Source organism: Oncorhynchus masou, chromosome 28 (assembly GCF_036934945.1).
Source record: "Oncorhynchus masou masou isolate Uvic2021 chromosome 28, UVic_Omas_1.1, whole genome shotgun sequence".
Taxonomy (NCBI): domain Eukaryota; kingdom Metazoa; phylum Chordata; class Actinopteri; order Salmoniformes; family Salmonidae; genus Oncorhynchus; species Oncorhynchus masou.
This window is the reverse complement of record NC_088239.1, coordinates 78,679,968-78,705,867: the sequence shown is the minus strand read 5'-3', so window position 1 is coordinate 78,705,867 and position 25,900 is coordinate 78,679,968. Positions and strand designations below refer to the sequence as shown.

Here is a 25,900-nt window from a genome sequence, read left to right as displayed (position 1 = left end):
AGTCTACTGTACTCCCCCAATACCAGTGTCATGTCTTCCATAGCAACAGTCTTAGTAACAACAAGCCTCTGACCAGTATGGGTAAAAGCTAAAACGGTCCTCTCGTTGCCATGGAAGTGATGTTACACCACTATGTAGAAATGGATGAAGTGATCTTCATTGGGGGGACTTGTGCCTTTCTAGAGGGCATCTTTATAAATCTGCCTGTGCATGATGTGACAGTTCAGCAGCATGAGAAAGATAAAACTATGTTTTTGTTCCTTGCTGGTCTAACCTACAGTATGCACCACAACCTGTATCCCGTTGCTCATGAAATATAACATTTTTTTTTTTGTTGATGTAGATATGAGCACAGAACAACCATCCGTCATTGCTAAAATGGGTACTCCTAAAATTCCCCTTCACTAATTAACCACATTTTTGCAGATGGAGCCCATTGCCTTACATGTGCTCTGATGCTGTTGAACACGGACCTTCATGGCCATGTAAGTTCTTCACTCTTTCTCTGCTGAGCTTTTGACCTTTTGTTCCTGCCATTCTAACCCTTTAGAACCACTACACTAATCTTATCACACAATGCATTGTTAAAGGGGCAATCTGGCATTCAAACAACAGCAAAGCATTCACCCTGACATTTTTTTGGGGGTTAAAACAACTGAAGGATGGGAATGGAGAAATGTAACCACTCTCAAATTCCTAGACAGTTATAGATGTAAGGACTGACCCTCCATGAGATCAAGGGGATAGTATTAACCATGTTTTGAAGTTAAACATTGTTTACAAAAAAATACATGGACTAAAATAAGCTTTGAGGTTCTGATGGGGTGCAACAGTTGACCTAAGCTCATAAGGCATTTCTAAGTTAGATTCTTCAATAATGATTGGCTATAGACCATACTTAAAATATGTATAATGATTGGCTATGGATCATACTTAAAATATATATTATGATTGGCTATGGATCATACATAAAATATATATAATGATTGGCTATAGACCATACTTAAAATATATATAATGATTGGCTATGGACCATACTTAAAATATGTATAATGATTGGCTATAGACCATACTTAAAATATATATAATGATTGGCTATAGACCATACTTAAAATATATATAATGATTGGCTATAGACCATACTTAAAATATATATAATGATTGGCTATAGATCATACATAAATAAATGTATAATGAATGTACCAACCCCAGATTGCCCCTTTTTGTGTCTTTCCAAGGAGACTCACTAACATATATGTTTGATTACAAAAACGGCAAAAAAAAAAAAATATTATTATTTTTACATCATCCTCTCTGAGAACCGGCAGCTAAATTTCAGGCTTTTATTTGACTTAGTGTTTTTTTTAAAGCTTTGAGCAATTTATAAAGTGAAGGCTACCACTTCACCCTGGGATCCTCTCCAGTCCCTCATCTAAAATGGCTGAATACTCCTAGACAAGGACACAGAGCAGTGATGGATGGCTATCGAAGCGGTGCCTGTCCAACACACACCTTCTGTTTGGGGACAGGAGCAGTTAGAGGATGACTGGTTGGTTTGCCCACCACCACAACTCGATAAATACTGGGATCAATAGATTTTGGGGGAGATCTGTCCATTTAGTTATATAATGTGCTCCTCTTACAGAGAAGAGGGGTAGGCTATGCACTCTGATGATTCCAATGTGCATGCAAGTGATGGAAAGTAGTGTTAATGTAGCTTTGTATTGGCTCAAGGTTTTGGATATTTTCTCCGTCTGGTCAATGTTTTTTCTCCCATGTACCATCTGCTTGTGGCTCCCTACTCGGCCATACAGGCTTTGGTTAGGTAGGCATTAGTCAGTCTGATCAACACCCTGACACTGTCTGACAGACTTGGTTTGCTCTTAAGGAAGCCTTGTCTCACTTCTAAGTCAAGCTAACTGTCAAACACATTGATACTGGTGAGAGATTACATTTATTTGAATTAGTCTCTTCCCTTTCTGACTAGCCTTTGATTTAAAATTAAAAAATACTACACTGAACAAAAATATGAAGTCAACACGTGAAGTGCTGGTTGCATGTTTCATGAGCTGAAATAAAAATTATCCATATGCCCAAAAAGCTAATTTCTCAAAAGTGTGTGCACAAATTAGTTTACATGCCTGTTAGTGAGCATTTTATCCTTTGTCAAGATAATCCTGCCACTTGACAGGTGTGGCATATCAAGAAGCTGATTAACACTTAGCCTACAATGGTCATGCACCCGCAGAAATGTAATTAACATAATACAAAAATCCCCATCAAAATCCGTCTGTTTAAACTAGATATGTGGTACCAGTCAAAAGTTCAGACACCTCCTCATTCCAGGGGTTTCATTTATTTGTTACTATTTTCTGCATTGTAGAATAATACAAGACATCAAAACTATGAAATGACACATGGAATCATGTACTAGCCAAGAAAGTGTAAAACAAATCAAAATATATTTGAGATCCAGTTGGAAGGTGAACCTTCACCCCATTCTGAGGTCCTGAGTGCTCTGGAGCAAGTTTTCATCAAGGATCTTTCTGTACTTTGCACGTTCATCTTTCCCCTGATCCTGACTAGTCTCCCAGTCCCTGCCGCTGAAAAACAGTCCCTGCCGCTGAAAAACACCTGGAAGGTTCTTCCATCTCCACAGAGCAACTCTGGAGCTCAATCAGTGTCCGTCGGGTTCTTGGTCACCTCCCTGACCAAGGCCCTTCTCCCGTGATTGCTCAGTTTGGCCAGGCGGCCAGCTCTAGGAAGAGTCTTGGGGGTTCCAAACTTCTTCCATTTAACAATGATGGAAACCACTGTGTTTTTGAGGATCTTCAATTAATGTCACAGTTATGAAAACGTAGAACACTGAAGAGGCCTTTCTACTGACTCTGAAAATACCTAAGAAAGATGCCCAGGGTCCCTGCTCATCTGCGTGAACGTGCCTTAGGCATGCCGCAAGGAGGACTGCAGATGTGACCAGGGCAATAAATTGCAATGTCCGTACTCTGAGACGCCTAAGACGGCACTACAGGGAGACAGGACGGACAGCTGATCTTCCTCACATTGGCAGACCATGTGTAACAACACCTGCACAGGATCGGTACATCCGAACATCACACCTGCGGGACAGGTACAGGATGGCAACAACTGCCGGAGTTACACCAGGAATGCACAATCCCTCCATCAGTGCTCAGACTGTCCGCAATAGGCTGAAAGAGGCTGGACTGAGGGCTTGTAGGTCTGTTGTAAGGCAGGTCCTCACCGGCAACAACGTCGCCTATCGGCACAAACCCACCCTCGCTGGACCAGACAGGACTGGCAAAAACTTGCAGGTGCCTTGGTGGAAGAGTGGGTTAATATCTCACAGCAAGTGTCAAATCTGGTGCAGTCCATGAGGAGATGCACTGCAGTACTTAATGCAGCTGGTGGCCACACCAGATACTGACTTACTTTTGATCCCCCCCTTGTTGTTCATGGACACATTATTCCATTTCTGTTAGTCACATGTCTGTCGAACTTGTTCAATTTGTCTGTTGTTGAATCTTGTTATATTTATACATTGTTAACTTTGCTTAAAATATACGCAGGTAACAGTGAGAGGACGTTTATTTTTTTGCTGTGTGTCGGTATGTCGTTTCCTGATCGTGTCTCTGATATAGGACAGACTCTTAAACAAACTTTCTTTTGATATGTTGTTCCATGTAGTGAATCTTATTGAATGTGTTTCTATTGGCTGATATCCGTAATGACAAAAAAAAAATTGATACCTTAAATAAGGGATGCGTGCGAAGGATTCGTTCTTTCTGTAATAAAGCCCTTTTGTGGTAAAAAACAATTCTGATTGGCTGGGCCTGGCTCCCAGTGGGTGGGTCTAGGCCCACCCTTGGCTGCGCCCCTGCCCAGTCATGTGAATTCCATAGATTAGGGCCTCATGAATACATTTAAATGGACTGAGTTCCTTAGATGAACTATAACTCAGCTAAATCTCGGAAATTGTTGCATGTTTATTTTTGTTTAGTATAGTTCAATGATTACTCTGCTGCACGGGGCCCACAGCACTATGCCATTAAAACATGATTAAACTCTGCCATTAGAATAGTCCAGCCTGAAATGGCCTCAGCATCGCTGTGTGGCCACGAGCTGCTATGCTGTGCAAACATGAAAGCATACATCTTCTTTTTGTTGCTGGAACTGTGTTTTCGAGAGCCCTGAGTGAAAACAACCTGCTGTGAATTCATTTAATGGTCACTAAAGTATATTTACCTTCTCAGGGGGGATAAAATTACTTGTGCTCATTGGCACTATGGGCAAGTTATGGGGTGCACACAGTCACCAGAGGCTCTCTCTGACCTTGCCTATAAGTAGTCAAGTCTTGTTCTGAAGGTTGGGGGGACTAAACATAAGAAATAGTTTGCTACTGAGTAGAAACGGGGAGGTTATTTTAATGTCTTAGTTGGGTCCACGGCGTCATCGCACAGTAAATGGATGCCTCTTGGTGTAGCAAAGATTAGAGAGAATCTCTGAACAACAGAATTTTGATGTGAAGTATGCATCCTAAACAATGTATAGGATTTCATCACAAGCCCTCCTTTGCACTCTAACACTCGTACACAAAGAGATTGTCAGCTCTTGCAGTTATATAGATCAAAACGTGCTCGGTGTTGCCTTTTGGAAATCGTGTGGCAGTCTGAACATTTGTCAGTGCCGTCCACCTACAAACTCTGGCCGGTGTTGGCAGGAACCGTCAAGTCATTGGAACAAACACCGTCTGCTCATTCTGTTAGTACAAGTGGTTGCAGTGAATACTAGCTTTCGTCCCCTACACTATTAACAGCAATATTAGAGTGATCTAGTCTACAACCATTTCGTACTGAGAAGGAAAAACCTTGTTCAATCTTCACTAATGATACATGTAATGTTACAAGTGTTTTAATTTTGCCAAAGGTATTTTTATGTTTCTGAGAGACAGTAGTACAGGGTTCCATTGGGTAACAGACCCCCTTACTTTCTGAGAGACCGTAGTACAGGGTTCCATTGGGTGACAGACCCCCTTACTTTCTGAGAGACAGTAGTACAGGGTTCCATTGGGTAACAGACCCCCTTACTTTCTGAGAGACAGTAGTACAGGGTTCCATTGGGTGACAGACCCCCTTACTTTCTGAGAGACCGTAGTACAGGGTTCCATTGGGTGACAGACCCCCTTACTTTCTGAGAGCCAGTAGTACAGGGTTCCATTGGGTAACAGACCCCCTTACTTTCTGAGAGACCGTAGTACAGGGTTCCATTGGGTGACAGACCCCCTTACTTTCTGAGAGCCAGTAGTACAGGGTTCCATTGGGTAACAGACCCCCTTACTTTCTGAGAGCCAGTAGTACAGGGTTCCATTGGGTAACAGACCCCCTTACTTTCTGAGAGACAGTAGTACAGGGTTCCATTGGGTAACAGACCCCCTTACTTTCTGAGAGACAGTAGTACAGGGTTCCATTGGGTAACAGACCCCCTTACTTTCTGAGAGCCAGTAGTACAGGGTTCCATTGGGTAACAGACCCCCTTACTTTCTGAGAGCCAGTAGTACAGGGTTCCATTGGGTAACAGACCCCCTTACTTTCTGAGAGACCGTAGTACAGGGTTCCATTGGGTGACAGACCCCCTTACTTTCTGAGAGCCAGTAGTACAGGGTTCCATTGGGTAACAGACCCCCTTACTTTCTGAGAGCCAGTAGTACAGGGTTCCATTGGGTAACAGACCCCCTTACTTTCTGAGAGACAGTAGTACAGGGTTCCATTGGGTGACAGACCCCTTACTTTCTGAGAGACAGTAGTACAGGGTTCCATTGGGTGACAGACCCCTTACTTTCTGAGAGACAGTAGTACAGGGTTCCATTGGGTAACAGACCCCCTTACTTTCTGAGAGACAGTAGTACAGGGTTCCATTGGGTAACAGACCCCCTTACTTTCTGAGAGACCGTAGTACAGGGTTCCATTGGGTAACAGACCCCCTTACTTTCTGAGAGACAGTAGTACAGGGTTCCATTGGGTAACAGACCCCCTTACTTTCTGAGAGACCGTAGTACAGGGTTCCATTGGGTAACAGACCCCCTTACTTTCTGAGAGACCGTAGTACAGGGTTCCATTGGGTAACAGACCCCCTTACTTTCTGAGAGACCGTAGTACAGGGTTCCATTGGGTGACAGACCCCTTACTTTCTGAGAGACAGTAGTACAGGGTTCCATTGGGTGACAGACCCCTTACTTTCTGAGAGACCGTAGTACAGGGTTCCATTGGGTAACAGACCCCCTTACTTTCTGAGAGACCGTAGTACAGGGTTCCATTGGGTAACAGACCCCTTACTTTCTGAGAGACCGTAGTACAGGGTTCCATTGGGTAACAGACCCCTTACTTTCTGAGAGACCGTAGTACAGGGTTCCATTGGGTAACAGACCCCCTTACTTTCTGAGAGACAGTAGTACAGGGTTCCATTGGGTAACAGACCCCCTTACTTTCTGAGAGACCGTAGTACAGGGTTCCATTGGGTAACAGACCCCTTACTTTCTGAGAGACCGTAGTACAGGGTTCCATTGGGTGACAGACCCCCTTACTTTCTGAGAGACAGTAGTACAGGGTTCCATTGGGTAACAGACCCCTTACTTTCTGAGAGACAGTAGTACAGGGTTCCATTGGGTGACAGACCCCTTACTTTCTGAGAGACCGTAGTACAGGGTTCCATTGGGTGACAGACCCCCTTACTTTCTGAGAGACAGTAGTACAGGGTTCCATTGGGTAACAGACCCCCTTACTTTCTGAGAGACAGTAGTACAGGGTTCCATTGGGTAACAGACCCCCTTAGTTTCTGAGAGACAGTAGTACAGGGTTCCATTGGGAAACAGACCCCCCTACTTGACATGAGTGTACAGTACCAGCGTGTTTTGGTTGAGTGCTTTAATGGAGTTTAGTTTTAGACTGGGATTTCATTGTGGTGCATTGTGGGAACACACTGCACAACAATGAAGTACCAGATAATGTAGGTCATTTTTGTAATAGTTAATATTAATGTCCAAACTTTTTAGTTTTAGTCCACCGTAGGTACCTCCTCTAAAACCCACTGATATAATATGCCGCAGCAATGATCTTGTAACTTTTTCTTTTACAACGTTTGGTTAGTTGAATTAAATCCAATGTATCGAATAAAGATATTTTATTGCACCTACATTGCACCAACATTCAGTGGGGACTTAAAATTCCCCCTAGTTTACTCTTATCCAGCCAGCGACTTACTTACTGCCTCAGAGCAAAAAGCTTAATGGTCTTGTATTATGGGAGCCAAGTGATTATATCGTCCAATTCAATAAGATGCCACTTTCCCACCTCCGTTTACCCTTGATGTCCGTATTAGAATTCTGGACTTGGTGCTTATTCTGAAATGATAAATGTATGGATGATGCCAAATTTATAGTAGCTCAGTTTGACGTAGCCATGAATGTAGCACCTATCCACTTAGTTTTGTATTTAGGGTCAGGAACTATTTTGGAATGCAGGCGACGCTCTGCTTCCTGCATAAAGTAAGTCATGATCATGGCCCCCTTAACCTGTCAATAAGTTCAAACTGTAATTTTGATAGGGTTAACCAAGGCCTCGGTCTGATGCTCTTTTCACATCGTCCCAGTAATAAATCTTTCCTACACCTTACAGAATATCGGGAAGAAGATGACGTGCCAGGAATTCATCAATAACCTGGAAGGGTTAAATGGAGGACAAGATTTCCCCCGAGAGCTCCTAAAGGTAGGTTCTGTTGCTTTGCCTCATTCAATAATTTGCCAGTGATTGTGTAAGGGTGATGGAGGATCATGTCTGGAGGCCCTCAAATGTAAAATGATGAGTGCCTTAATGGCGCGAGTGAAACAAGACTGTGGATAGACTGGTCCAATGGCCTGTCATGTGAAAGAGGAGACTTCTATTGCACCAAGTAACACAAAACGCGATATTAGCTCCACTCTGTTTGAATGACAATCCGATCCTTTCAGCCGTCAGACAGCACTTGCCTCGGCCATTCAGCCCACGTTCACCTGATATTTGTTCACCTGATATTCTGAATGACTTACAACCGAATGACAAACGTTCTACCCTGGTATTAATTAGTGCTAGTTAGGTTCTGTCATTGGAGACCAGGTATAAAGGTCTTGGGACTTTGCCTCAAAGTGAAACATCAGACCACACAAGCATAGAAGGTTCTATTACAGTCCACTTATATTATGGCAGCTGCTGTGGTCTATGGCGAACTATGCAAACTATTTGTTGCTACTAGTTCTTCAGTTAGTACACTGCAAAAACATTCGACATATTGTAATATTCTTAATGTCTTTTTTGTTTACTTGAGGGCCTTCAAGTTTTTAGGTATCATTTTCTCTAAGAATATATTGATTATAGGCAAAGTATACAGTAGTTTAATGAACCTGCAGTATTTTCACCGTCAGCAAATATTGCAATCATCTCAGTGACCTGCCAATATTGCACCAATAGAAAGCAACACTTCCTGCTGCTTAATCTCTTCCCACGGTCATTCTGAGATGTCCGGTGTTGGCACACTCGGTGTGGCAAAAGCTTACTCCCTTGCTGGGCGAACCAGAGCACAGCCCTGCTGGCCATAAGCTCCACTGGCCAAGAAAATAGGAAATTAGCATGTTCTGCCAAGACTCCTTCTCACTGTTCATCATTTAATGAAATAATATCCCCCCCTCCTGTCTAATTAAAAAGAACACACACCTAGCTCTCACAGCAAATTTCTTGCATCGACTAGCGTTTGGCAATAACACCCGTTGGCATTGGACATGGCCAAATGGTGGGCAGGATGACGATCTCCAGGCAAAGCAAAATGCCCTTACTGTGCCTCCTCGGCATCGCCTGGCGCCAGCTTGGATAAGTCATCTTAGATTCTCTTCTCTTTAGTCTTTTGGGAATTTGCTTCATGGCTCTAGTTTGGCTCTGTAGAGAATGGGACTGTACTGTTTCGTCTACAAAATTCAGACATGAATTACTGTACATTTTGTGCATCTTTTCAGATCAGATATTTTCTGCATTTCATATTAATAAATACACAAGTATGTGGACACCCCTTCAAATTAGTTAATTCACCTATTTCACCCACAAAAGTTGTTGACGGCACAAAGCCATGCAATCTCTATAAACAAATATTGGCAGAATGTCCTTACTAAAGAGCTCAGTGAATTTCAACGTGGCACTGTCATAGGATACCACCTTTCCATCAAGTTAGTTTGTAAAATTTCTGGCCTGCTAGAGCTGCCCCGGTCAACTAAGTGCAGTTATTTTGAAGTGGAAACATCTAGGAGCAACAACGGCTCAGCCGTGAAGTGGTAGGTCACACCAGCTCACAGAACGGGACCGCAGTGCATAGTGTGTAACAATTGTCTGTCCTTGGTTGCAACACTCACTACCAAGTTTCAAACTGCCCCTGGAAGCAACGTCAGTGCAAGAACTGTTCGTCACGAGCTTCATGAAATTGGCTTCCATGGTCCAGCAGCTGCACACAAGCCTAAGATCCCAATGCACAACGCCAAGCGTCGGCTGGAGTGGCGTAAAGCTCGTCGCCATTGTACTCGAGAGCAGCGGAAATGCGTTCTCTGGAGTGATGAACCGCACTTCACCATCTGGCTGTCCGACTGACGAATCTGGGTTTGGCGGATACCAGGAGAACACTAAATGCCCATGTTTGAATGAGATGTTCAACGAGCAGGTGTTCACATACTTTTGGTCATGTAGTGTATGTATAGTAACAATACAAATGTGAAGTATCGTCCATGACATTGGACATTTTGGTTGTGGAGAAAAGAAAGATTTGTACTTTTTTTTACTGATTTGTGGATGCCTCCTTTATGAATAATTGGTTGTTCAAGGTGCAGTTATACGACCTTCAGACAACCTCTGCTGTATCCTGGAGAGAAATTGGCATAATTGCTCTGAGAATATTGATTGATGGCTTTGTCCTTTTAGGTGCTTCATGCTTGGGAACCACAGGACCCCCTCCATACATATTGGTATCAAATGTATTTATATAGCCTTTCGTACATCAGCTGATATCTCAAAGTGCTGTACAGAAACGCAGCCTAAAACCCCAAACAGCAAGCAATGCAAGTGTTGAAGCACGTTGGCTAGGAAAAATTCCCTAGAAAGGCTGAAACCTAGAGGCACCAGGCTATGAGGGGTGGCAAGTCCTCTTCTGGCTGTGCCTGGGTGGAGATTATTACAGAACATGGCCCACCTCGGGGAAGAGCCTTGGTGGTTCCAGACTTCCATTTAAGAATGAAGGTGGCCACTGTTCTTGGGGACCGTCAATGCTGCCGACATTCTTTGGTACCCTTCGCCAGATCTGTGGCTCGACACAATCCTGTCTCTGAGCTCTACGGACAATTTCTTCAAACTCATGGCTTGGTTCTTGCTCTGTCGTGCATGGTCAACTATGGGACCTTATATAGACAGGTGTGTGCCTTTCCAAATCATGTCCAATCAATTACATTTACCACAGGTGGACTCCAAGTTGTAGAAACACCTCAAATATGATCAGTGGAACCCGGATGCACCTGAGCTCAATTTCGAGTCGAATAGCAACGGGTCTGAATACTTACGTTAAGGTATTTCTGTAAAAGAAAATATATAAATTAGCAAAAATTTCAAACCTGTTTTCACATCGTTGTTATGGGGTATTGTGTGTAGATTGAGGGGGAAACAATATTTAATCCATTTCAGAAGGCTGTAATGTAACATTTTTAGGGTCTGAATACTTTCCGAATGAATAGGCAAGTCCATCTTAGCCCATTGCCTAATGGCAGAATTATCGATTTCATAAAAAATATTCATCCTTTTCTATGGACTCTGCTATGGTAATATTCTGCAGTTGCTTGACTGGTTCCCCAAGTGACATCAGTCCATTGTTTCAGAATACCAAACATCCAAAAAGTTCAAAAGTACTTTTGTAACTATTTAGTTTAAAAAAACATTTTTTTGTTGTCAAATGTTTACTGACAAACAGTACAATGGTGCCTGGTGATGGGTTTCCTTATCCATGATACCTTGTTTCATATGACACACTTTAAATATGCATACTGAATTAATGGGTGTGACAAACCAATATTTACACTGTGAAACAAAAGAAATCTAAGCAGCATTATCTTGACATTTTGCACTTATCCTTTAAATCCAGATGCTAGTTTGGTTTGAATACACCTGTGAGATAATGAAGTGGAGTTTTCTGAGTTTTCTGTTTGTGATCAGAAAAAAACTGTTCTACATTTTTACACCACAAAATAATCAAAAGAGGTGTGCAGTGCACTAATGGAAGTTTAGATGTATCACATCTGTTTAAATCATAGTTATGTTATTTTACAATTGTAGTTTTGTCAAAATAGGAATCTTACAGTATACTTAGTAGTTTTGACTAACTACATTTTAACAATGTGGGAAGGATCTAGCTCAGCCATTATAAATGTGATTGGTTGAATATTATTTTCCACACTAGCTGTTGTTTTTTGTTTTTGTTTCAATCTTCAGGTAGTTCACTTGCTGTAATTACAACCTTGGAAAAGGGTTTAGGTTACATGGAATAATAAATTACTATTCATTCTGGAGATTTCTTGGCCTATAAACTAAGCCTACTGGGAAAGGGGGATACCAAGTCAGTTGTCCAACTGAAATGTGTCTTCCACATTTAACACAACCCCTCTGAACCAGAGAGGTGCGGGGGGCTGTCTGGGGAACAATGGGATAACTGCCTTGCTCAGGGGCAGAATGACATTTGTACCTTGTCAGCTCGAGGATTTGATCCAGCAACCTTCCGGTTACTGGCCCACTGCGCTTTATTGTCTAGGTCCTGAAGTTTTCTGCCATTTGTCACTAAAGGTTGACCCATCAGATAAACAGTAAACACATTTGACTTAGCTATGGTTAGCTATTTGATTAATGAGAAAGTTAACCTGAGAGTTGTGAGGATTACAAGCATAGCCGTTGTATGTAAATCAAGATGCCTCCTATTGCATTTACCCGTTGGCACCTGGCGCATAGCAAAACAGCTTATGTAAGCAGAGGTAGCGTTCCCTTAAGCTTGGCCAACACAGGCTCCAGTATGACTCCCACAGTATGAATACTTGAATGGATGGACTGGTGGATAACATTTAGAAGGGAGAGCCGCATGTTAAGTGTTGGCTTCTTGGTGTTTGAGTCTTTAGGCAGATGAGTACAGAAACTGGAGACATTTGGCAGTGTACAATCCTAACATGTAGACAGCTTCATCTTAATCTCAGACACCCAGAACTAACGTCTTGCAGAATAGTCAGATTCTCAATATGTTCTGGGGGGATATATGAGTAAATATACTAAGAAGCAATGTTCCCTCAATTTGTTTTGCCACTGAGCAACATTTTAACATGGAAATAGCTGTTCTATCATTCAGCCTATATGTAGCAGCCTATACAGTAGCAGCCTAAATGTAGGCCTACATTCCAGGAGACTTTTGGAAAACAAACACACAGGGATTGACATGAATCTGTTTATCTACATGTCCTTCAGACAAGGTGACTGAAAATGTTGTTTGATGCAAGAAACCACTTCACAAAATAAGATGCTTTATTATTCCCACAGCATTATTACAGAGAATTATGCTGCTCTCTGCCTATTGGCTAATTAGATTATTCAAGCCTGCCTCAAAATACAACACTGCCCCTTTTTAAGACATACAAAAGTTCTTTACCAGTTTAGTGCAAGTCTATGGCCCCTACTAAAATTTGCGAGCACTTGCAAAATCATGAATTCATCGTGCTGATGGAGCTGAGTAAACGTTAATTGAGGAGTCTTGTCGGGTTTAAGGACGATTAGTCTTGGCCGACAGCTGAAACCTCAATTTAGGGCAGTAGAATGATGTTGAATTGAATGACAGCCACCAAACCACTACATTTCGTCTGACTCGAGAGTTTTTATTTACTAAATCTGTCGTTGATCTTATGGTCATGCAAGAAATCGTAAAAAGATGGTGAGGGAAACTGACACTCAGACCTAAAGCTTGAATCACAGAAATATGCTGGCTGTACTTTGTCTTTTTATTTTTATTTATTTCACCTTTATTTAACCAGGTAGGCTAGTTGAGAACAAGTTCTCATTTGCAGCTGCGACCTGGCCAAGATAAAGCATAGCAGTGTGAACAGACAACACAGAGTTACACATGGAGTAAACAATTAACAAGTCAATAAGACAGTAGAAAAAAAGGGGGAGTCTATATACATTGTGTGCAAAAGGCATGAGGAGGTAGGCGAATAATTACAATTTTGCAGATTAACACTGGAGTGATAAATGATCAGATGGTCATGTACAGGTAGAGATATTGGTGTGCAAAAGAGCAGAAAAGTAAATAAATAAAAACAGTATTGGGATGAGGTAGGTGAAAATGGGTGGGCTATTTACCAATAGACTTTGTACAGCTGCAGCGATCGGTTAGCTGCTCAGATAGCAGATGTTTGAAGTTGGTGAGGGAGATAAAAGTCTCCAACTTCAGCGATTTTTGCAATTCGTTCCAGTCACAGGGAGCAGAGTACTGGAACGAAAGGCGGCCAAATGAGGTGTTTGCTTTAGGGATGATCAGTGAGATACACCTGCTGGAGCGCGTGCTACGGATGGGTGTTGCCATCGTGACCAGTGAACTGAGATAAGGCGGAGCTTTACCTAGCATGGACTTGTAGATGACCTGGAGCCAGTGGGTCTGGCGACGAATATGTAGCGAGGGCCAGCCGACTAGAGCATACAAGTCGCAGTGGTGGGTGGTATAAGGTGCTTTAGTGACAAAACGGATGGCACTGTGATAAACTGCATCCAGTTTGCTGAGTAAAGTGTTGGAAGCTATTTTGTAGATGACATCGCCGAAGTCGAGGATCGGTAGGATAGTCAGTTTTACTAGGGTAAGTTTGGCGGCATGAGTGAAGGAGGCTTTGTTGCGGAATAGAAAGCCGAATAGAAAGCGGAATAGAAAAATGTGTACAACCAGTTGTTTTCTTGGCTGGTGATTGTAACTGTTTTATGTTTGTTTTAGTACATTGCTCAAAGAAACCTGGGTGCTCTACCAACTGGATGGATGTCACGAATCCACTAAAGTTTCAAGACCTTTTCGCCCTGAAACAACTGTTTCCATTTGTGTGGCTGTTTTGAAGGGACCAAATTGTATAGTCTCTTGTCAATATTGTATGTTGATGTTGTATGAGTGAGTGTCGGTCAGTTGAATTCTACAAATCCTGTAGTGTCTCTTCTACTCTGCTTAGCAAATGGGTCAGGGTTGAGTGTATTTTCGTTCATGGTTGTTTTGCCTAAGGGAGCTCTACCACTTTGGAAATGCTTAGTACTGGATGGAAGTGTTCATAATATCCCTGAATTTGTTCTCACTAGATGGAGTTGATTCCTGGAGTGTTACATACTTTCTCCCTAGATTAGTACACTGTTGTGTAAAAATAGAATGTATACTGCACGCTCAGACAGGTAGAGCAGGTTGGCCAGATGCAAAAACTATTGAATGGTGTTCTGGACTGTTTTCAAAGTTAAGCGTTATATAGCGTAATATTAGATTCCCAGTGGTAGTGTCTGTGAGAATCAATCTGTAAATATCCAAATGCAATTTGGTCCACACACTGTTGACTTGTCCTCTGTCACCGCCTGAAAGTCATTGTAACAGTAGTTCTGCAGTCTTCTCTGGTCCAGGAAAAAACGGACACCAATGGCTTGTATTAGAAAGCATGACGTGCTGTTTGGTCGTGAGTTAACCTTCAATCTGCCTTCGCTTTTTGCCCAAAGGCTCCATGTGATCGTCAAACAAGAGGATACATATGGAAATATGGGAGCTGTCTCTTGCAGTATTAAACAGCGTCTATGTAGCTGTATCGCGTGTCCCTCTTATAGCCTAGGTGTACTCCTGTTACGTAGTCTCGTTTTCCTCCGGGTACTTGTGCAGTATGGCTCGTCAATGCAATTTGCTTAGTTGTTCATGGAATGACTTTCGTCGGTAGCTGGGTTAGAAATGAAGATCCTTCATACCTGGCTAGTTGCCTTGAATATGAAACTGATAATTTCATGGACTTTTTCATAGTTATGATTCATCACTAACATGCTGCAAAAGTTGAATGTTGATCTGAGACTCGGTGATGTCATTCCTTCAGTACGTCCCAAGGTTATAATGACCTTGTAAGCCAGGATTGTCTGCAGCACTTCCCTCCGTTACATAGTCGATATTCGGACGGGATGAGCACAAATCACAGCATTTTGTCATTTTAATCCTGTCCTAATCTGACATGTCTGTACTTTTGATTTGACAGGAAGGTTATTATCTCAGCAGTAATAACCTTCTGTTTCTCAGGAAAGGTCCTCTGATAAAACTTATCCTGTTGAATTGATACATCGCCAAATATGTCAGTTTAATTAAATGATCTGCATGCAGTTCATGGTTGATATTGATTCTTGTTGAGATTTCTGAACTGAAAGCCAGTAATAGGCTATCCCTAGTGAAGTTGAAATATCTTCACACCTAGAACAGCCTCCAGGCTATTGTCTTAACGGTCCATTTTCAATTAGAAAAAAATCTATTGAATTACAGGGGTCTGTTTGCTGTTTGGTAAACTAATCCGGTCCGACTCGTCCACTGGAAACAGGCATGCTGGGGTAATAAATACATAGCCAACCTTCTATAATGTACTAGTCCTGTGTGAATAGGGCTTTTGTTTAGGGTTTTTTCAACGCCTTCTCTGTTTTACTGGTATTCTTTTATTCACACTGTAAAAAATGGTTTAGTAGATTATCTAAATCCAGACATGCAATTTAGAAAGAATGCTTAGTGGTTAACTGATGTTTATTGAACAGAGAGCCCCAAGTCAACTGCTGTTCAAAATCTAGTAATACATTTAAAAAACAAGTTGTTCAATATTGCACTATACAGTTTGAATGCTTATAACGGGGCTTATTTCTTAATTTTTATCAGTGCCTTTCCCATTTGATGGTTACTAAGCACTACCATGTGTGAGCTGAGAACCCTTGATGAGGTGAGGTACATGTTGTCAAGGCTGGGTGAAAACAACTGAAGTGCAAAGTGGCAAGTTTTCTAATTATCTGGTGATTTACTCTTAGCATTTCAATATCACATCAACCAGAATAGGCATTTATGAGTTAGCCTACATCCTAATATTTAACCTGGCTTCTTCTCTTACTTTTAAGAACAAGCAGAACACAGTTGAAGGAATGTGTATACTCTATTGGAGGTGTTAACCATGTTTTAAACCGATACATCCCGCAATCTGCTCCTCTCGCAGACATTGGATATTGAGGGAAACCACATCTGTGAACCCTCAGTGCTGATCTCTGATTTATCAAATTGGGGCCTTAGATTCATTCTGTAGATCCCTAGATTTCCTCTGTAATAACTAGATGGCACACACCAGTCCATGGCCTGCTGTTGTGAATGTGTGTTTGCTCTAGAAAGGTAGGGTATTATGATGTCCGACTCCTCTATGTGAAGCCCTATATCCTCTGCATTAGCAGGGAGTCCAGATAGGTCCTGCTGACAGCACCGGATGTTATTGAATTTTGCCTCGGTCGGTCACTCCAGTGCCTTAATAAACCCTGTCCAGTGGATATGACCACAGGGTTGGTCATCATTGTCTTGTTATTGGGTGCTGAGATGGTGCTACGCCACTTCTTATAACTAGTTAACTATCTAAGCTGTATCAGATAAGTGATATCCAGCTCGGGGCTCCAGCTATGCATTTGGTTTGCTAACTAGCTATCTAAGCGGCTTGATGGAAAGATCAAGCTTCTTGGTTCCAGCAGAGATAATCAATCCCCACCTGGTTCAAGATCCCTGCTGCCTAAATTTTTGTGCCTTGGAAAAATAAAATGACATGTTTTTGGAAAGAAAATGGGGCCCCTTGTGTGCACTGCTGGTAATACCATATACCCCGGTATGGTACAGGAACGGTATAAAAATCTGGATACTGGCCAGCCCTTTCAAAAGAGGTTTTGTTGTGGCCCCGAGCACACAATGAGATCAAATATCAGGGGGATTAAATGGGCAGGTTTTTGGGCCAACATTTTATGACCCTGGACAATGTTTTCACAGGAGCGCATCACTAAGCCGACATGCTTACCAATGTTCAGATGCTGACCTTCAGAACAGAGGAGCCGCTCAAATGTCCCTTTATGTAATCAGACACTCATCGACATCCACAAAAGCTGCAATGACAGTTTGGGATCATCAGCACCTTAAACGGGTACAATATCAGGGTTTATACATGAAAAAAAAATATAAACGCAACATGTAAAGTGTTGGTCCCATGTTTCATGAGCTGAAATAAAAGATCCCAGAAATGTTCCATATATATATATATATATATATATATATATATATATATATATATATATATATATATATATATATATATATATATATATATATATATATATATATACACAAAAGCTGATTTCTCTCAAATTTTGTTCACAAATTGGTTGACATCCCCGTTAGTGAGCATTTTATCCTTTTGTCAAGGTAATCCATCCACTTGGCAGGTGTGACATATCAAGAAGCTGATTTAAACAGCATGATCATTACACAGGTGCACCTTGTGCTGAGGACAATAAAAGGCCTTGCTTCCATTCAACCACAAGCATTAGTGAGGTCGGACACTGTTTTTAAGCCCGGCTCAGTCGGCATTCCAGTTCATCCCAAAGATGTTCGATGGGGTTGCGGTCAGCGCTCTGTGTAGGCCAGTCAAGTTCTTCCACACAGATCTCAACAAACATTTCTGTATGGATCTTGCTTTGTGCACGCGGGCATTGTCATGCTGAAACAGTAAAGGGCCTTCCCCAAACTGTTGCCACAAAGTTGGAAGCACAGAATTGTCTAGAATGTCATTGTATGCTGTAGTGTTCAGATTTCCCTTCACTGGAACTAAGGGGCCTAGCCCGAACCATGAAAACCCAAACTTTACAGTTAGTTGGCACTATGCTTTGGGGAAAGCAGCGTTCTCCTGGTATCCGTCAAACCCAATTTCATCCGCCGGACCGCTAGATGGTGAAGCGTGACTCATCACTCCAGAGAACGCGTTCCCATTGCTTCAGAACCTAATAGTGGCAAGCTTTACCCCACTCCAGCCGACGCTTGGCGTTACGCGTGGTGTTCTGAGGCTTGTGTGCGGCTGCTCGGCCATGGAAACCCATTTTATGACGCTTCTGATGAACATTTAATGTGCTGACGTTGCTTCCAGGGAAAGTAACAGCACTTACAGTTGACCTGGGGCATCTCTAGCAGGGCAAACATTTGATGAGCTGATTTGTTGGAATGTGGGAGTCGGTGTCAAGTTGAAAGTCACAGCTCTTCATTAAGGCCATACTACTGACTATTTGTTTATGGCGATTGCATGGCTGTGTTTTTATGCCCCAGTCAGGAACCGGAGTGGCTGAAAGAGGTGAATCCACTCATTTGAAGAAGGGTCCGCATACTTTGTGTGTAAATAGCCTATCATATTTTTTTATTTTACCTTTATTTAACTAGGCAAGTCAGTTAAGAACAAATTCTTATTTTCAATTACGGCCTAGGAACAGTGGGTTAACTTCCTGTTCAGGGGTAGAACGACAGATTTGTACCTTGTCAGCTCGGGGATTGAACTTGCAACCTTTCGGTTACTAGTCCAACGCTCTAACCACTAGGCTTTATTGCATTGAAGGAAGCTGTAGCGACATGGACATTGATGGCACATCAAATCATAAACATCACTTTAGTATTGAGGGCAGAGCCATCTTCTATATAATATCTCCTGACACAGTAGCTCTCCCAAGAGGATCACTTTCGACATCTATCTACTTTTACAGCAACGTAGATATGATGGGCATCCCCCTGTGACTCCTTTTAGATAAAGTGCATGTAGGTTTAATGACGGGGGCGTGGCTGTCGTTGACATGATCTCAGGATGAAAAGGTGGAACAATCCATCACATTCTCAATCGTCTTTAGGTCTGTGAAAAGCGCTGAGATTTTAAATCCACAAACCCAGGTTAGATTGTTAGCTTACTGCTCCCGCATAACATGTTTCCTCTCAGTGTTTTGCTATATGTTTAGTTCATTTGTTTTGATGTAAGTTTTTTTGGAATTTGGGAACTTGGGTTGAGTTTGGCTTAATGGCAATTATAATACTGTTTTGGGGTAGGCTATTTTTTCATTTGTTTTTAGAATGCAAACATTATTTAGCTGTAAAATAATGAAATGGACTGTGGTGGCCAGTGAACCACTACTGAAATACTGATTATGGAGTTAAACTGACAAACTGGAACCATAGTTGATATCGCTCACTGGCAGTGCTCCTGTGACAAGCTCCGATTTTGGGTTCGACTTGGCTCTCAGATCTTAATCTGTGTCATAACGGCTTAGATCAACTGTGCAAGTCGCACCAGAGACGCTGCTCCTCCCTTAGGGCAGAACTCTATCTCCGTCCTCCTGCTAAGACGAGACCCAGTCAGTGACTCATGACTGTGCACTTTCCTGAGAAGTTGAAAATGCCTTGAATTAATGGTTATTATTGAATTTACTGTACAATAAAACAATTATGGAGTACTTTTGTTTTCTCCCCACGTGTCATTGAAGCATTACTAGTAATGCTCAGCTTCTGTAGAAGCAAATGAAGCCGCTGTTTTTAACATTGTCGTTATCTCCACATGGGTCATATTACCCAGAACGTTCTTTCCTCTTGGTCGGTGGTGTTTGAACAGTGCCTGTCATATTGGGATGGATTTACCCATATATTTAGCACAGCTAAGCCTCCCAGACAAGTCCTTTTGTACTGTATGTTGGCAACGCAGGTGCCAGGGCCCTGTTTTATCATTTCTAAGAAAGGGCAAGTAAATAATGGAAAACCAGTGCCCCCTCCGTCAGACAAATTTGACAAATGTTGGAAATGTAATGTGCATTGAGGGTTAGTGGTGACATGACTGAAAATTTGACTGTTGGAAGGAACATTTCTGACAATAAAACATTTGTCAGGTGTAATTATTATAGCTTCCTTTTGGATATGACGTTTTAAGAAGGTTCCACAACCCTGTGTAAGCAGTGCCACTAAGGCACTTCCTGCTCTGTGTAGCCTAGATATTAACAGACACGTTTCTATAGATGCTGGTGTCTGTGCCTATAGCCCATCAGGAGCTGCTCTATAGAATAATTACTGCTGTGGTATTTTTAACAACCCGCAGTCGTGAGCGAGTCAGCGGCAGAGATGATCGACCCCTGTTTTTTTTTTTAAATGAGTGTGGGAGAGAGGGAGATAGGGAGACTGGGAGAGAGGGAGACTGGGAGAGAAAGAGAGAGACTGGGAGGGAGAGCGCTGTGGCTGTACTCTCCTTTCTGATCCATTCTCAGCCTACGCAATCATTTACACATCTCCCAGTAAATGCTATTCATAGCAGCATGGTTTTTCAGAGATTTGTAGGATATTGACATCTTTTCATACATCTTGCGGAATGCTGATTGGTGTATATAGTTTGTCATAGGTTTATTTTATCCATTTATTTCAGAAAATATGAACGATATTGTTAGGACAATTTTACAGAATAACAACATGACTTTCTGTTAACGTCCATGTACAGTAGAAAACGTCTTCTGCTACTTTTCTTTAAACCTACAGTACTTGCATGTCCAATTTTAACAGTGACACTGTAAAGCAATTTAGTAGTCACTTGTATAATAAACAGATCGCTTTATCTTATCTGATTAAATTGCTAATGCTGAACAGCTTGTTGTCATGTAAGCCACCCAGATCCACAGTGAATGAATGAGTCCAGTCTGTTGAAGATGTTATTACTGATAGAAGGGTAACATGATCAAGTCACATAATGGGACTATAACCCCAAACACTGAAGCTTAAATCGGGGCCCAGCAGAGCATGCTGGTGGTTGACGCTGTTGATTTAAGTAGTTCTCATGCTGTGATTTTTAAATTGAAATGTTATCTGAAAAAAGTGAATTCCATTTAGGGATAGTGAAAAACATGCTCGGGTAGTTTTCTGCAACCATTTGCATATTTTCTGCTGTACAGTATTTATTAAGGGTAATAAACTGTATCGCCCACCGAGAGTTATAATAGTCGGGAGCAGTGCTGCAAATCATCCTTATAAAGCTGGTCCTTATCAATCATCTCCGCTTGCTTTATTACTTTAACCTCAGACACCACAATGGCGGGCTATGAAATGGGAGAGGTGACACTGAGATGAGTAGGAAAGTGCAGAAAATTCCTTTGTACGGTTATAGTCATCATTTATTCATAGTTCATCAACTGTATTAACATCAAGACAATGAGCTCCATATGCTCAGCCTCACAGAACCCGCTTCACAACAGAAAGCCCCACAAACCCCCTTCACAACAGAAAGCCCCACAAGCCCCCTTCACAACAGAAAGACCCACAAACCCCCTTCACAACAGAAAGACCCACAAACCCCCTTCACAACACAACAAAGCCCCACAAACCCCCTTCACAACACAACAGAAAGCCCCACAAACCCCCTGCACAACACAACAGAAAGCCCCACAAACCCCCTTCACAACACAACAGAAAGCCCCACAAACCCCCTTCACAACACAACAGAAAGCCCCACAAACCCCCTTCACAACAGAAAGCCCAACAAGACCCCCTTCACAACACCTCACAAACCCCCTTCACAACACAACAGAAAGCCCCACAAACCCCCTTCACAACACAAAGCCCCACAAACCCCTTCACAACAACAGAAAGCCCCACAAACCCCCTTCACAACACAACAGAAAGCCCCACAAACCCCCTTCACAACACAACAGAAAGCCCTACAAACCCGCTTCACAACAGAAAGCCCCACAAACCCCCTTCACAACAGAAAGCCCCACAAGCCCCCTTCACAACAGAAAGACCCACAAACCCCCTTCACAACAGAAAGACCCACAAACCCCCTTCACAACACAACAAAGCCCCACAAACCCCCTTCACAACACAACAGAAAGCCCCACAAACCCCCTGCACAACACAACAGAAAGCCCCACAAACCCCCTTCACAACACAACAGAAAGCCCCACAAACCCCCTTCACAACACAACAGAAAGCCCCACAAACCCCCTTCACAACAGAAAGCCCAACAAGACCCCCTTCACAACACCTCACAAACCCCCTTCACAACACAACAGAAAGCCCCACAAACCCCTTCACAACACAAAGCCCCACAAACCCCCTTCACAACAACAGAAAGCCCCACAAACCCCCTTCACAACACAACAGAAAGCCCCACAAACCCCCTTCACAACACAACAGAAAGCCCTACAAACCCCATTCACAACAGAAAGCCCCACAAGACCCCCTTCACAACACAACAGAAAGCCCCACAAGACCCCCTTCACAACACAACAGAAAGCCTCACAAACTCCCTTCACAACAGAAAGCCCCACAAGACCCCCTTCACAACACAACACAACGCCTCACAAACCCCCTTCATAACAGAATGCCTCACAAACCCCCCTCACAACACAACAGAAAGCCTCACAAACCCCCTTCACAACACAACAGAAAGCCTCCCACATGTAGCTGGCGGGGCATCAGAGTAGGGTGAGCAATGCGCTCCAAGAAAAACAACTGAAGGTGTGCCTTTCCAAACACTGGGCCGTGAGCCAAATGCACACACTCTGGCTGAATAGATGTAAGCCCTGTAAACAGTCTGTTTTGCTGCTGTATTCCCGTTTCAAAACGCATTAACACAAATGTCAATTGTTATGGCAAGTCTCAAACAGTTAATTGAAGAAGATAAACAATACAAAACACCCATTAGGAAAATGTATTGATTAGAGGTCGTTGCCATTTCTCAACCTCTTTCCACTTATCTCAGGTTACTCAAAGGGTACATCTTCTCAACCTCTTTCCACTTATCTCAGGTTACTCAAAGGGTACATCTTCTCAACCTCTTTCCACTTATCTCAGGTTACTCAAAGGGTACATCTTCTCAACCTCTTTCCACTTATCTCCGGTTACTCAGAGTACATCTACTCATAAAGCATTATCCACTATTATGCTCTGTCCTCATCTAGTCATAAAACCTTTTGATTTGATGGAATCATTAACTTAACAAAACTATTAAAACGGCATGGTAATTGTCAAAGTAAAAGCATGCCTGAATGATGCTGAGGGGTGTGGCGGTGAGGGGTGTGGCGGTGAGGGGTGTGGCGGTGAGGGGTGAGGGGTGTGGCGCTGAGGGGTGTGGCGCTGAGGGGTGTGGCTATGAGCCTGTGCCATTACCAGCTTTAATGATCTGCTGTAGATTTCCACTGAAGGATCTTGGTTAGTACACAAATGGAAGAAATATTGGATGAAAAAGAAAATAAAAATGTTACTTTTTTTGAATGAACTTCCCCTTTTAATGGCAATTTTAAACCAGTGATTAGTGTAGTTATATCAGTTGGAAACAGTGTTGATGAGTTAATAATAGCTACTCTGACTATTCTTTTGTGTTTTACAGTCTCATGAGACTAATTTGCTGTGTCCCAATGTTGTAGTAATTAATTTAGCCTTGTTGGCCTGTAACACCCACTCTTTCTCTGGTGGATATATACGTGTGGTCTTGGTATGTTATGGAAGTGCGGCAGTACATATGGAAGACCCAACAGTTGGTCATACTGACAGCCTGCCTGTATTTAGTCATATGGCCAGAGAATGGCTACAATCTCATATCTTGCTGCGTTTTGTAAACTCAGATCTAAAATTAATTCATTTTCATTTCTGCTCGGCTTCGGACTAATTTTGGGGTTCAGTTGCACATCTACACTCGGATGAGAGATCTTTCCTCTCGTCTTCATGAATGTGGGAATTTCATGTCTGAACAACCATTCTACCAGCAGACAGCGCTCTGAATGTGTAGCTACTTCTCTCCAGAACTTTGTGTACTTTTTTCTGGTAAAATGCAAAATTGACTTCAGCCAAAATAGTAGGAGATGTAGCTGGCTACATGTTTTTTCTATAATTAACATTAGAAGGTATGATGCCCATGCATTGTTTTTGCAAAAAAAATACATTGCTTTTTCATTGTAAGCTAATTTATGTGTGTGGCTGCTAACCACATAGTGTTGCACTTCTGTTGTAATCTGCCAAATGTTTTTGCACTAATGTATTTTCTGTGAATGAAAACTACAGTTGCATTTTCTTGGTCACGTTAATGAAGCCAAAAAAAACACGTGAATTACAGTATAAAACGCAGGTTTCAATTACATTTTTTAATGATTTCTGAAATTTAATGCGGCCCCTAGATTGTACCACATTTTGACAACCCAGTTTGATAAAACCAGAGAGGAGAGGTGAAGCGAGAGATTTCACTCTCGACATAATCTCTGCTTCCCGTCTTAAAGACTCCCATTGTTAGGTTGGAGACATGAGCATCTCCTCAATATATACAGATCTCTAATAAAACACCACACAGTGGGAAAGAGGCTGAGCAGCACTGGGGAGAAATGGGAGCAGCCTAAGTGCTGCAGGAGACGCCAGGAGACATGGTTCAGCAACATTCTCCCCTGCATACTGTCAAGTAACAGATGGCCAAGATGATTACATCAGGCCACTGCTTCAGTGATCACGTGAAGCCATGTTGATGACAGGCCACTGCTTCAGTGATCACATGAAGCCATGTTGATGACAGGCCACTGCCTCAGTGATCACATGAAGCCATGCCACTGCTTCAGTGATCGCATGAAGCCATGTTGATGACAGGCCACTGCCTCAGTGATCACATGAAGCCATGCCACTGCTTCAGTAATCGCACGAAGCCAGGCCACTGCTTCAGTAATCGCACGAAGCCAGGCCACTGCTTCAGTAATCGCAGGAAGCCAGGCCACTGCTTCAGTAATCGCACGAAGCCAGGCCACTGCTTCAGTAAGCGCACGAAGCCAGGCCACTGCTTCAGTAATCGCACGAAGCTAGTTACGGAATTGGCCAAGGGTTAATTATCTAACCAATGAGCCCATTCCCAGCGGTGACCATTTTACTGCCATTTTTATTTTAGTCCAACACATTTCCACAGAACATGGCACATACCCAACATGTTCATTTATCTCTGGTGTGAGATGGTCCCAAATTAAATGTTTTTGACATTTTCACCATTTTGTTAAATCAGTGCTTTTGGGTCCATAGTTGTGCAAGATTAAGTTGGTGGCAAGTTTAAGAGCTGTCATGTTTATTCATAGAAAAACACATGTTCACTGTCCAGAAAATTAAGATTCTCATTTGCAAACCTTAACAGCTCACTGAAATGGCAATTTGATCAAGCCTGTTTAAACTCCAGTATGTCATGATTGTTAGTCTTGTTTGTGTTTTGTACTCATCCCGCTGACTTGTTTTAGGTTCATTTGAGTGACTGTGTTGCGGGGAGGGGGGGCTGTGCTATATTAGGCATGAAGGACATTGTGGTTCATAGTGTGAATTTATTTAGCCAGCCCCTCATCATTTACATCTTGGCTTGTTGGAATAATTGGAACCAGCTGTGTAATCCCAAGCATTAATAATTTATTCGCATTTAGTCGCACTTTGAATTCGGTAATTGCTCTGGATTATCGATTTTGCTCAAATTACGCATTGAATTAATCAGAAGTGGTGTGGAAACAGTGCTGTTTGCTCATTGGGATAATCAGTCCATTAGGCATTAGGTGTCTACCACAAGCCAGTGACAAAGCCAGAGGTTTGTGCTCCGTGTTGTTTTAACGTGGCAGGTTTGGTGACCTGTGGCAAATGTTTTATTTCAACTATATACATTTGCCTTAGTTTTGTAAAGGGAGGTTTTGTCCTCTTCTTCCCTCTGTCCCTCCCTCTTCCTCTCTGTGTGTAACACACA

At 42.4% G+C, this 25,900-nt stretch overlaps 1 protein-coding gene across 8 annotated transcripts in view; it reads left to right on the top strand.

The window, feature by feature from the left end:
• Positions 1 to 25,900, top strand: part of psd3l (pleckstrin and Sec7 domain containing 3, like) — a 150,734-nt gene that overhangs the window by 82,689 nt on the left and 42,145 nt on the right. For all 8 annotated transcript variants that reach the window (XM_064943476.1, XM_064943474.1, XM_064943475.1 and 5 more), the window contains 2 exons: positions 427 to 485; positions 7,689 to 7,778. In XM_064943476.1, coding sequence (XP_064799548.1) covers positions 427 to 485; positions 7,689 to 7,778 — 149 coding nt within the window. The remainder of the gene's footprint in view (positions 1 to 426; positions 486 to 7,688; positions 7,779 to 25,900) is intronic.